The 13908-nt window shown below is 47.5% G+C and overlaps 1 protein-coding gene across 2 annotated transcripts; it reads left to right on the forward strand.

Annotated features, from left to right (window-relative positions):
• Positions 1 to 462: 462 nt before the first annotated feature.
• Positions 463 to 12061, forward strand: Dclre1b (DNA cross-link repair 1B). 2 transcript variants are annotated; one of them, XM_090334065.1, is made up of 4 exons: positions 463 to 868; positions 2755 to 2920; positions 3287 to 3469; positions 7767 to 12061. In XM_090334065.1, the coding sequence occupies exons 1-4, from the start codon at positions 680 to 682 to the stop codon at positions 8840 to 8842; spliced, it is 1614 nt and encodes a 537-aa protein (XP_090190191.1). In that variant the 5' UTR covers positions 463 to 679; the 3' UTR covers positions 8843 to 12061. The 2 variants fall into 2 exon arrangements, with proteins under 2 accessions (XP_090190191.1, XP_090190190.1); XM_090334064.1 differs by lacking the exon at positions 463 to 868 and adding an exon at positions 1520 to 1571.
• Positions 12062 to 13908: the final 1847 nt, after the last annotated feature.

Raw genomic sequence — 13908 nt, forward strand, 5'->3', positions numbered from 1 at the left:
GCCCACACACCTCTCTGCGCACAGCTCGCCCCGCCCACACGCCTCTCCGCGCACAGATCGCCCCGCCCACACGCCTCTCCGCGCACAGCTCGCCCCGCCCACACACCTCTCTGCGCACAGCTCGCCCCGCCCACACGCCTCTCCGCGCACAGATCGCCCCGCCCACACGCCTCTCCGCGCACAGATCGCCCCGCCCACACATCGCCCTGTCTGTTAAGCCACCGACTCCGCCTTACCTGGTTCAGCCTCTGCCGCGGTCGAGGCTGGCCCAATCATGCCTTCAGAAAGCAAAAGTCCCGCCCCTCCGCGAGCAGTCGCCGGTCACCCAGGGAACGCAGCCCGGACTGCAGCCTAGGGCGCCCTTCCCCTAGCCATTCCCCTCTCGGCGCCCCCGCGCGGCCCCCTCCGGTGTTGCGGCGGTGGCCGCTCGGGACTCAGCTACTCGCCCTGACTCCGCCCGAAGGCGCGCGCTTTGAGGGTCTGGGAGTGGCGCCCGCTCGGCGGGGCTCTCAGCGGGGCTCTTCCCGCTCGGCTACCCCGCTACCCTTCCGGCTGTGTTGGGCTCCCCTCCATCCCGGGGCCCCAGCCTCACCCCGCACGCTCTCCTACGGGACTCCCCCGAACCCACCTGCCGCGGCCCCGCCCGGGCACAGCTCCGCCGGTTGCCCGACACGCCACCATGAACGGGGTCCTGATCCCCCACACGCCCATCGCGGTGGACTTCTGGAGCCTGCGCCGGGCCGGCTCCGCGCGGCTCTTCTTCCTGTCCCACCTGCACTCGGACCACACGGCGGGCCTGTCCAGCACCTGGGCCCGGCCGCTCTACTGCTCCCCGGTCACCGCTCGCCTCCTGCACGGCCGCCTGCGGGTACGGGGGCTGGGGGACTGCGGTCGGCCCCTCAGGTGTGGGATCTGGGGTTCACCCCTCAGAGACTGGGAGCTGGGGGCTGGGATCGGCCCCTCAGAGGATGGGATCTGGGGTCGCCCCCTCAGGGTGTGGGATCTGGGGTCCACCCCTCAGAGACTGGGAGCTGGGGGCTGGGATCGGCCCCTCAGGGTGTGGGATCTGGGGTCCACCCCTCAGAGACTGGGAGCTGGGGGCTGGGATCTGCCCCTCAGGGTGTGGGATCTGGGGTCCACCCCTCAGAGACTGGGAGCTGGAGGCTGGGATCGGCCCCTCAGAGGATGGGATCTGGGGTCCACCCCTCAGAGACTGGGAGCTGGGGGCTGGGATCGGCCCCTCAGGGTGTGGGATCTGGGGTCCACCCCTCAGAGACTGGGAGCTGGGGGCTGGGATCGGCCCCTCAGGGTGTGGGATCTGGGGTCCACCCCTCAGAGACTGGGAGCTGGGGGCTGGGATCGGCCCCTCTGAGGATGGGATCTGGGGTCGGCCCCTCAGGGTGTGGGATGGGGATCAACCCTTCAGAATCAGTCTGCGATCTGGTGGATGGCGCCCGGTCTGTTAACCGAATGGGGCCCTGATTTTTTACAAAGGTGGCTGTTGTTTGAGCCCCCCAAGTGTATCTGTAGGCCAGAATGGAGTGTGGCTTCTGACAGAAGATACTGTAGCTGTAAGTTGGGAAAAAACAGTTTAGTCAATGGAATTATTTTAGCGTTTTTACGAAAACTTCCACGTTTCCAAATTTACCCTAGTTTGGCCTAGTGATAGAGTGCTTTCCTAGCATCCACGAAGACCCTGGTTTGATCTCTTGGTACCACATACATAGAAAAGCCAGGAGTGGTGCTGTGGCTCAAGTGGTAGAGTGGTATCCTTGAGGAAAAAGTCCAAGGACAGTGGTCAGGCTTTGAGTTCAAGCCCCAGGACTGGCGCGCGCACAGGCGTGCGCACACACATACACACAATTCACCTGGAGTGAGATGGGGGAGTGATAAAACAGTTGAGATTCAAGGTGATTTCCTAGTGATACCTCTTATACACGTGCAGAAATTTCACCCCCTGCACAACTAATGTATACTTAAAGAATCCAGCTGGGAGCTGGTGGCTCACGCCTGTAATCCTAGCTATTCTGGAGGTTGACATCCGAGAATCCACCTGCCTGGGCAGGAGAGTCTCTGATTAGCTAGCTAATCAAAACACCAGAAGTTGGGGCCGGGAGTTTGACCTAGTGGTAGAGTGCTTGCCTTGCATGTACAAAGCCCTGGGTTCAATTCCTCCATACCACATACACAGAAAAAGCCAGAAGTGTCATTGTGGCTCAAGTGGTAGAGCACTATCCTTGAGCAAAAAGTGTCTAAGAACAGTGCCCAAGCCCTTAGTTCAAGCCCCAGGACTGGCAAAAAAAAAAAAAAATCCTCCTGGGCAGAGACTGCGGCTGTGGTGGAAGGAAGCCTGCCTAGGATGCTAGAGGAGTTGAACTCCCAGACTCCCCTGTCACACCATCCAAAAAAAAAAAAAAAAAATCCGCTTAATACTGCTTAAATATACAGATTCTCCAACCTGTCCAGCCCAGCTTTGATTCAGTAGACAAGTATAAGTACTTCAGTGTCTGGCTAGGGTTTTATTCCTAACAGTTTCCGTCAAGGGAGAAAAGAATCACTAGTTAGGCTGTTTTCAAATCCTCAATCTAAAACTGTACAAAGGGTGGGTGGGAGCAGGAAGAGGAAGGACAGGTTGGTTCCAATGGATTCCATTCCCATTACCACTCCAGGGTGGGTCAGGCCTTGATCTGCTGTTCTTCATCAGATACGCAGACTAGAGACAGTGGTTACTGAGATAACCAGCTGTTTCCTCAGGTGTCTAAGCAGTGGATCCGGGCTCTGGAAGTTGGGGAGAGCCATGTATTGCCTCTAGATGAAGTTGGACTGGAGACCATGACTGTCACTCTCATAGATGCCAATCACTGCCCCGGCTCAGTCATGTTTCTCTTTGAAGGATACTTTGGAACCATTCTCTACACAGGTGGGCCTCTCAGAGTTTCTCCCAGCTACTTTTCTTGAGCAGCCTTAACTCAGAAGCCCAGAGGCCTTCTAGCTTGATCCCATATAAGCACAATGGCCAATGGCTGTGCTGCACAGCTGAGCATTAGGCACAGTGTTTTCTCACAGACCCTCTAAGCAAATGTCCATCTGTTCATAGATGTTGATCCATGTCTTCCTTTTGTCTTTATTCTTCACCCCTTGCTGGTGTGTGTGTGTGTGTGTGTGTGTGTACTTTATTATTGTCTTTTCTTTTTTGGTAGTGAGGATCAAACATAGGACATTGCACTTGTTAGGCAAGTACTTTGTCACTGAGCTACATCCCAGCCCTATATATATATTCTTCTAGGTGATTTTCGGTATACACCATCCATGTTGAAGGAGCCAGCCCTGGCTTCTGGAAAGCAGATCCATACTTTATACCTAGACAACACCAACTGCAACCCAGCCCTAATTGTTCCTTCCCGACAAGAAGCTACACAGCAGATTATTCAACTCATTGAAAAGCACCCACAGCATCACATAAAGATTGGTGAGTTGTTCCCTTTTTCTCTGGTTTATAGCTAGTGAATAACTGCTTTGAAGGTTCTTATACCTTTCAAGTCTTGTGTACCTCTTGCTTTCTCTGTATAAGTTATGCTGAACCCCTTTAAATTGGGATCTGCCCACCATCCCAGTCTCAAATCCCAACTCTTGATTACCTAAGTCAATCTTGTGTTTTGCTCAAGGCTAGCACTCTACTACCTAAACTGTAGCTCCACTTCTAGTTTTTTGGTGGTTCATAGGAGATAAGAATCTCATGGACTTTCTTGCCTGGGCTGGTTTTGAACTGAGATCTTCATTTCTTAGTCTTCTGAGTAGTAAGGGTTACAGGCATCAGCCTTAGGGGACTGTGACAACACACACACACACACACACACACACACACACACACACCCTTCCTCCCTCCCTCCCTCCCTCCCTTCTTCTCCCCTCCTTCCCTCTCTCTCTCTCTCTTTCTCTGCCACTCCTGGGGCTTGAACTCAGGGTCTGGGCACTGTCCTTGGGCTTTCTCAAGGGTAGTGCTTTACTACTTGAGCCACAGTATCATTTCTGGCTTTTTCTGTGTATGTGGTACCAAGGAATCAAACCCAGGGCTTTGTGTATGCTAGATACACGCTCTACCACTAGGCCATGCTCCTGGCCTTAGGTGCCCCTCTTTCCTTAGGTTTTCGGTTTAAGCTTGGTTCTCTACCATTTGAGCCACACCTCTACTTCCAGTGTCTCACAATTTTGCCCAAGTTGGCCTCAGACCTTGATCTTCCAACTTGTACCTCCCAGGTAGGTGGAATTAGAGGCATGTACTACTCCACCCATCTTGCTTTTTTTTTTTTTTTTTTTGTCAGTCTTGAGACCTGAACTCCAGGCCTGGGTGTTATCCCTGGGCCTCTTTGTACTCAAAGTTAGTGCTTGACCAATTAAGCCACAACTCCACTTCTGGCTTTTTCCGAGTGATTCATTGGAGATAAGAGCCTCATGGACTTTCCTGCCTAGCTGACTTTGAACTGTGATACTCAGATCTCAGCCTCCTAAGTAGCTAGGATTACAGGCGTGGGCTGCTAGCTCTGTTTCTAGCTTGTTTTGTTTTTGCCAGGCCTGGGCCTTGAACTCAAGGCCTGGCAACGTACTTTGGCTTTCTCAAGTCTAGTGCTTCACTAACTGAGCCACAGCACCACTTCCAGCTTTTTTTTTTTTTTTTGCACCAGTCCTGGCCCTGGAACTCAGGGCCTGAGCACTGTCCTTGGGCTTTCCTTAAGGCTATAGCTCTACCACTTGAGCCACAGCACCACTTCTGGCTTTTCTATGTATATGGTACACTAGACCAACCTCCTGGCCCTCCACCTTGTTTTTGAGGTAGGAGCTTGTTAACTTTAGGTTGGCCTTGCACCATGATCCTCTTGTCTCTACTTGCCAAGTTACTGGGTTTACAGGCATGAACCAGCCTTAGTTCTAAATAACTTCTTGGCTATTGCCAAAATTCATCCACAGAAAGGACAAGATGAATACTCTAAAAGGATTTGTTCCACCCCTGAAAGGATTTTCAAAGCAAATCTAAACAAAAGCATTTAAAAAATTATGTACCTTCCAGGGTGACTACAAAATTGAGAAGTATTTCCTATACTTAGGGCTGTTTAACTTGTGCATGAAGAATTGATCCTTCCAGCCACAAATGATTCACACCTGTAATCCTAGCTACTCAAAAGGTTACTTTTTAAGGGTGGAGGTTCAAAGCCAACCCAGGAAAGAAGAAACTCTTTATCTCTAGTTAACCAGCAAAGAAAGAAAGAAAGAAATATGGAAATATGGCTTAAGTGGTAGAGCATCATCTTGAGCAAAAAAGCCACATGAGAGTGCAAAGGCCCTGAGTTCAAGTCCTGGGACTGGCACAAAAATAAAAGGAAAAAAATCCTTAGCATTTTTGGAATTTTTCTTCTTTCTTTCTTCCTTCCTTTCTTTCTTTTTTGCCAGTCCTGGGGCTTGAACCTAGGGCCTGGACACTGTCCTTGAGCTTTCACAAGTCTAGAGCTCTATCACTTAAGCCACAGCACCACTTCTGGCTTTTTCTATGTATGCAGTACTGAGGAATTGAATCTGGGTCTTTGTGCATGCTAGGCAAGCACTCTACCACCAGGCCACACTCCCAGCCCATTCTTGGAATTTTCTTTTTTTTTCTTTTCATATATTTTGTTATTGTAGTAAATAGAAGGGTTACATTATATTCACCAGATAGAAGGTACATTACTTCACATACATCGATACCCTTTCTCCATTCTTGGAATTTTCTATACAAAATCTTACCAGAGAAGCACAGCTGGCTAGGAAGGTGCTGGGATACGTAACCATCAGAAAACCAGAAGTGGCATGGTGGCTCAAGTGGTAGAATGATATCCTTGAGCTGAAGAGCTCAGGCACAGTGCCCAGGCCCAGAGTTCAAGTCCCATGACCAACCAAAAAAAACCAAAAAACAAAAAACAAAGACTTGACCCATATTAAATAGGGCAGAATCTAAAGAGAAGAAAAAAACAAGGGACTATACAAACAAGAAAGAGTGAACATTTGAACCATAATTAGGAATAGGAGTTTATAGTATGGTTCTGGGTTTGATATTGACCTAGAGAGGCCTGAGAACAATTATTAGTAATGTCTCCCATTGTCTTGTACTGTAACCATTATCAAAATTCATGTCTACCCTCTTTTTATTTAGAATTAACCAGCTAGATTCAGTTTAGATGGTCCCAATTTTGTTGGCAACATCATAAAACAACATAATCAGAAGCCAGCCAAACATGCTTTCTTCTCTCCATCAGGTCTGGTCAGGGCATCGACCTTAACCACTTCAAGATCTTTTGGCCTTGACATCCACATGAACACAAATGTGTTGTTGTCTTCTGCCTTCTTCTTCATTCCCTCAGTGGTCAGGGAACTTGATGATAGATAGCGTGGTGGTCAGGCTTTTTTCTCGTGGGGCAGTCTCAGAGAATATTGGGGCTGTTTCTGGAGCTGAGGTGTCTCAGGCTGCTGGAAGGTGGGTGAAGTGTATATCTTCTGTTTGGATGGATGCCTTTCAGGACTGCCTTCTTGGCCTACAGAACCTTTGCCTTGGCTTCAGCTTCAGGAGGGGAGGAGCTTCCTCCTTGGCTTTCAGTGCCATCTTGGTAAAAAGGGGTCTCCTGTATTTTTTTTTTTTTTTTTTTTGGTCATGAGGCTTAAACTCAGTCTTTCTCGTCCAGGCTGGCTTTGAACTGTGACTCTCAGATCTCAGCCTCCTGAGTAGCTAGGATTACAGGTGTAAGCCACTGGCACCCAGCTATATTTCTTTTTTAACCAAAGTGCTCTTCCACTGAGCTAAATCCCTAACCCCTATAGTTTTTTTTTTTTTTTTTTTTGCCAGTTGTGGGGCTTGAACTCAGAGCCTGGGCATTATCCTTGGACTTCTTTTTTTCAAGGCTAAAGCTCCACCACTTGAGGCACAGCACCACTTCCAGCTTTTTTCTATGTGTGTGGTACCGAGGAATAGAACCTGGGTCTTCATGCATGCTATGCAAGCACTCTACCACTAGGCCAAACTCAGGGCCCCTATATTTTTATATGAGTACTATTTAGTTCTCCCACTTGGAACTTTCCCTTATATTGACTTACATTTATGGTGTCATTTCTCATCAATCCTTCTCTTTTATTGGCCAGTCCTGGAGCTTGAACTCAGGGTACCATCCCTGAGCTTTTGTGCTCAAGGCTGGTATGCTACCACATGAGTCACAGAGCTTTTTTGGTAGGTAACTGGAGATAAGAGTCCCAGGGATTTTTCCTGCCTGACTAGTTTCAAACCAGAATCCTCAGATTTCAGCTTCTACTTTCAGCTTTTTAATGGTTCATTGGAGATAAAGGTCATGCAGTTTTCTACCCAGATTGGCTTTCAACCATGATCTTCAGACTTTAGCCTCCTGAGTAGCTAAGATTACAGGTGTGAGCCTCCAGTGCCCAGTGTTTCATGAGCTTAATATATTTTTGATTTTTGTCAGTTGTGGGGCTTGAGCTCAGGGCCTGAGCACTGTCCTTGGACTTTTTGTCAAGGCTAGAGCTCTACCCTTGAGCCACAGCACCACTTCCAGCTTTTTTCTATGTATGTGGTACCAAGGAATTGAACCCGGGTCTTCATGCATGCTAGGCAAGCACTCTACCACTAGGCCAAACTCCCGGCCCCCATTAATACATTTTTGTTAAATAGCTGGATATGACAGTTCCTCAGTTGCTTCATTCTCTTCTTTCCCTGTCCCTTCAACACTGTTCAGGACTCTATAGCCTGGGGAAGGAGTCACTGCTGGAGCAGCTAGCCCTGGAGTTTCGCACCTGGGTGGTGCTGAGTCCTCAGCGCCTAGAATTAGTTCAGCTGCTGGGCCTGGCGGATGTGTTCACTGTGGAGGAGACAGCTGGCCGCATCCATGTTGTGGACCATAGGGAGATCTGCCGTGCTGCCATGCTGCGCTGGAACCAAACCCACGCCACCATTGCGATCCTTCCCACAAGCCGGAAGCTTCACAGACCCCACCCAAGTGTCTACATTGTCCCTTACTCTGACCACTCCTCCTTCTCTGAGCTTCGTGCTTTTGTTGCGGCACTGAAGCCCTGCCAGGTGGTGCCCATTGTTGGTCGACAGCCCTGTGGGGGTTACTTTCATGACAGCCTGAGCCCCGGGTTCTCTGTGCCCCTGATTCCAGACTCTGTGCAACAGTTCATGAGTTCCTCTTCTAAAACACCGAGCATTTTCTGGCTGTTGGAAAGGAGGCTGAAGAGGCCAAGAATCCAAGGGGTTGTGTTTGAATCTCCTGAGGAAAGTGCTGCTCAATCGCACACTGACAGAGACCCAGAGAGGACCAAGAAAGAAAACTATTCCCCGCAGCCTGGGCACCTTGAGAAGCCCTGTCACCATCCTTCTAAGGTCAAGAAGCAATTGTTTCCAGACCCTAGCAGCAAAGAACAGGAGGAGGCAGCCCCTTTCTGTGAGTCCCAGAGGATGAGGTCTGTGTTGAATGCTCCCTTGGGATTTTCAATGCAGTTGAAGTTTGCAGAAGAGGAGTTTTTTCCTGCACAGACCCAGGAGGATATTGATTTAGGGTCCCCCTTGATACCTCAGGGAGATGATGGCTCAGTAGCCACAGAAAACCAAGGTGCCTGGATAGGTGACTTTCCCCTTGGGAGCACCAGCAAGCCTGTCTCTTCTCTAACTACTGAATTTAGGGGCCTGGCACAAAAATACCTTCTTACTCCAGGGAGTTTTTCCCAGGCAGGGTTCTCTTCCAAAAGCTTTGACCAACAAGTGGAAAAATACCATAAATCTTTGAAGTACAGACGGGAGAGTACAGAATGACAATGCTGTTTGGATTAGCCTTGCAGTTTTGAATGTGGCAGCTGTTGCATTCATTCTTGGCCTTTTTTTGTTTGTTTGTTTTGCCAGTCTTGCACCCTGAACCCCCTGGGTGCTATTTCTGAGCTCCTTTTGCTCAAGGCTAGTACTCTATACACATGAGCCACAGCACCACTTCTGGCTTTTTCTATGATTTAATTGGAGAGTCTCACAGCCTTTCTTGCTTGGGCTGTCTTCAAACCATGATCTTCAGATCTCAGCCTCCTGAGTAGCTAAGGTTATGGGTGCCAGGCTTCTGGGCCTCTTCTTACAGGATCCTATGGATTCACCTCCAGCAACACTTCCCAAAAAGCTTGTTTGAGTCTGGTGCCTTTGAAATCCTTACTTTGTAAAGCTGATTGAGTTAAAGAGACACTTGTCATTTTTTTTTTTGTCATATTTCATGTGTGTGTCTGTACACATGAAAGGTTCTTAGAAAACCTACGGCAGTTTCATTTGTTTAGCTTTGTTTAAATCCAGTTTTCACTCTAATAATCCTTTTTTTAGGGTACAAAAAGAGTTGGTTATTTCTATTTTCTTTTCCTGTGGCATGCCATTCACATTCCTATATGAAAGTCCCTGGGCATTTTGTTGTTGTAATTGTGGTACTAAAGGATAAACTGGCATCTAAGCAGTATGTTGCAGTCCTGAATGTCACTGGCTCACTATGGCCCATCCAAGTGACTTTTTATGCCTGCCTCTAGGAAGTGACAGTGGTGAAAAATTGCACCTCTACCTTCTTCCTACCACCTACTGTCACCAGGAGCCCATGTGGAGGCCAGCCAGACAGAGTGGGACACCCTTACCAAGGCAGTACTTAGAATCCAGCTGAAAAGTAAGGATCCTGGTTGCCTGAAGGCAAGTATATTGCCAGATTTTTTTTGTTCACATAGCTGGAATATTTTTTTGTCCCGCCCCCATTGGTTTGAGTTAGAGAGCTAGAGCACACAGTCTGTTTGTGTTGATGTGCAGAGAAGACCATGGGGCTAGCTGACTGGGTGGGATGAGGCATGTAGTTCAATCCTGGCCTTCTTCTCATTGCCTGAGAAAATGCTGGACCAATAAGCAGGATTGCTGATAACCTGGCCATGAGGAAATAGACTCTGAGAAGGCATGTGGAGCTGGGAATGTAGATAAAAACTTCAGCCCCAGCAACAAGAGTCCAGGGCTATTCCTTACCCTAGAGTTTGCTATTTCAGAACGTAGAAAGCAAAATAAGAACCAGGCATCTGTGGCTCTCACCTGAAATCCTAGTTACTCAGGAGGCTGAGATCTGAGGATTGGGATTTGAAGCAAACCCAGCAGAAAAGTCCATGAGACTTAATTAGCTACCAGGAAACTGGAAGTGGCACTGTGTCACTGTGTCCCAAAGTAGTAAAGTACTTGTCTTGAGCAGAAAAAAAGCTCAGGGATAGCACCTAGGCCCTGAGTTCAAGCCCCAAGTTAAAAAAAAAAAATAGCAAAATAAGGCTTTGCTCTTGAGCAGGCTGCTTACAGCTCTCTTTTATCAGTGACCTTAGCTGTATAGTCCAAGGGCTTGCTGGGAGCCACAACAAGCAAGGCATGTGTCACTGCAGGAAATCTGGGCACTGCCTGGGTTGGAGTCCAGGATACCCTGGCAAAGTGCTCCAATCTTGGAGGCTTAGTTACTCAGCTGTTACATGTGGCCTATGATAGATGCTGTTCATGATTCCTGTGGAGATTACATTGCTTGTGGAATTCTAATTCAGTCTGTTCCATGACAGTTTTTCTTGTGGCTGGCAGTACTGCTCAGTGATATGGTATTTGTTTAGCATGCTAGGGACCCGGAGTTGAATCTGGAACATCTCACACATACAGATTGTTTGAGTTCTGGCTCTGAAATTGTTCTATATATAAAGTAAAAGCTGGAAATTTTATTAAAATATAAAGGAGCTAAGTATCAGTTGTTTATGCCTGAAATCCTAGCAGGATCACTTTTTTTTTTTTTTTGTCGTCTGGGGCTTGGACTCAGGGTCTGGGCATTGTCCCTGAGCTCCTCAGCTCAAGACAAGTACACTGGAGCCACAGCTCCATTTCTGGTTTTCTGGTGGTTAATTGGAGATAGGAATCTCAGGGCCTTTTATGTCCAGGCTGGCTTTGAACCATGATCCTGAGTTCTCAGCCTCTGAGGCTAGGATTATAGGCGTGAGCCACCCACACTGGCAGAATCACACTTTTCACAGCTAATCCAGGCAGGAAAATCCATGATATTCTTGCCTCCAATTAAGTGCTAAAAAGCTGGAAGTGGAACCGTGGCTTAAGTGGCAAGGCACCAACCATAGTGCCAGTGTATGCACAAGTTAAAATTTGTTTTTAAGTTTAATTTTTATTATTAAGTAGTACAGAAGATTACAGTTTGGGGCTGAGAGTGTGGCTTAGTGGCAGAGTGCTTATCTAGCATGCAGGAAGCCCTGGGTTCAATTCCTTGGTACCACATACACAGAAATAGCTGGAAGTGGTGCTGTGGTTCAAGTGATAGAGCTCTAGTCTTGAGAAAGCTCAAGGACAGTGCCAGATACTAAGTGTAGTCTCAGGATTGGCCAAAAAAAAAAAGTCACAGTTCCCTAAATCAGATTATGAGTGCAATGCTTCTGGGTCAGTGTTACTCTTTCCTTTGTTCCCATCCCCTGTACAAAATGTTTTTTGTTTTTGTTTTTGTTTTGCCAGTACTGGGCTTGTGCTCAGGGCTTGAGCACTGTCCTTGGACTTTCTCAAGGCTAGCACTCTACCACTTGAGTCTCAGCACCACTTCTGGCTTTTTGCTATGTATGTGGTACCGAGGAATCGAATCTGAGTCTTTGTGCATGCTAGGCAAGCACTCTACCACTAGGCCAAACTCCCGGCCCTGTATATAATGTTTTTTTTTTCCCTAGTCCTAGTGCTTAAACTCAGGGCCTGGGTGCTGTCCCTGAGCCTCTTTGTGCTCAAGGCTAACATTGTACCACTTGAGCAACAGTGCTACTTCTGGCTGGCTTCAAATTATGATCCTCAGGTCGCAGCCTCCTGAGTAGCTAGGATTACAGGTGTGGGCCACCAGCACTCAGCCCATGTACCTAATTTTAAATCCTGCATTTTACGTACTGTGTCATTCAAAAATGTCATGTTTTAAAGGTCTGTTTTCAACTTATTTGTAATATTTTGCTATTGTACAAAAGGGATTCAATAAACATGTCACTTTATAAAAAGTCTTTTTGTTGTATAATACTCTGTCTGATAGGCATACTTTATTTTATTTATTTATTGGGTCATGGGGCTTCAACTCTGGCCTGGGCCCTGTTCCTGAGCTCTTCAGCTCAAGGCTACTGCCCTACCCTTGAGCCACAGCCCCACTTCCTGTTTTCCAGTGATTAATTGGAGATAAGAGTCTCTTGGCTTTATATTGCCCTTGATCAGGCTGGCTGTGAACCTTGATCCTCAGATCTCAGCCTACTGAGTAGCTAGGATTATAGGCCATGAGCCACCTGCCTGCCACCCGCCTGCCTACCGGTAAACATACTTTAAATCATTCTCATTATCCAACTTTTTTTTTTTTTTTTCCAGAGCCAGGGACTGAACTCAGGGCCTTGTACTTGCCAGGCAAGGGCTCTTCCGCTGAGCTAAATCCCCGACCCCTCATTATCCAACTTTTTATGTATTGTTTTTAAAATTATACACATGCCAGGCCCCAGAGACTCAAGCCTACATTCCTGTTTCCAGTTCTTAAATTATATGGAAATGGTCTTTAGGCCCCAGTTAGTGACTCATGCCTATAATCCCAGCTACTCTGGAGCTTGAGATATAAGAGTAGAGGTTTGAAGCCAGCCTTCCCATGAAAGTCCTTAAAACTCTTATCTCCACCACAGCCAGCAAAAAGCCACAAGTGGAGTTTTGGCTCAAGTGGTAATACACTAGTACTGAGCAAGAAAGTTGATGGCAGTGCCCTGAATTCAAGCCACAGGACCAGCAGAAATAAAGAAAACACCACCCAGAAAAGTTTCTTTACCATCATTGCTGTAGAGTAGATAGCATTAAAATACCTTGAAGTCATCAGTAAGTTCAAATATCACTAGTATGATACTATGAAAAGTTATTTTGTATGTTGTCAAAAATACGGCCATTAATATTTACAACAAATAGTGACAATTTTCCTTTTTCTGATTCTCTAGCTCACTTTGGTGGCCCCACAGGTAGCTGGAAGAGATAAGGTAGTCTTTTGAACTGGGCCCCCATGTGGCTTATCTTCTAGCAGCAAGATGCCTGTCCAGCTTGGTACCCATTTAGTAGGGTATATATGAACTCAAATGGGAATATAAAAAAGGCTTTGAGAAGTTTAGTTGGTGTCATTTTTGTTTTAATAGAAATTCTATACTAAAGTAAAAGCTAGTTTAAAGACACGGCAGGGCGCCACACCTAGTTACTCAGGTGGCTGAGATCTCAGGATTGTGGTTCAGAGCCAGCCTGGGCACCAAGGTTCCTGAGAATCTTATCTCTAGTTAATCCCCAGAAAAACAGAAGTGGTAAAGCACTTCCTGAGCTGAAGAACTCAGGGACAGGGCCCAGGCCCAGAGTTCAAGCCCCACAACTGACAAACAAAAAAAGAAAGACATACAACAAACCAGTACTGGTGTCCCATGACTGTTATCAAAGCTACTCACGAGGCTAAGACCTGAAGAGTGCAGTTCAAAGGCAGTTCAAGCAGGAAAATCTATGAGACTCTTACCTCCAATTAACTGCCAGAAAGCCGGAAATGATGCTGTGACTCAAAGTGGTAGAGTGATAACCTTGAGCAAATAAAGCCTAGGGACAGTGTCCCAGGACCAATGTGTGTGTGTGTGTAGTGGGGGGAGTATATGCTCCCACACATCTATACATCTGACAAAAGAAATTTGAAATTGCAGCCGGAAGTTTGGCCTAGTGGTAGGGTGCTTACCTAGCATGCACGAAGACCTGGATTCAATTCCTCAGTACTATATACATAGAAAAAAGCCAGAAGTGGTGCTGTGCCTCAAGTGGTAGAGCTTTAGCCTTGA

This window comes from Megascapheus bottae, chromosome 6, assembly GCF_031878675.1.
Source record: "Megascapheus bottae isolate mThoBot1 chromosome 6, mThoBot2.hap1, whole genome shotgun sequence".
Taxonomy (NCBI): Eukaryota; Metazoa; Chordata; class Mammalia; order Rodentia; family Geomyidae; genus Megascapheus; species Megascapheus bottae.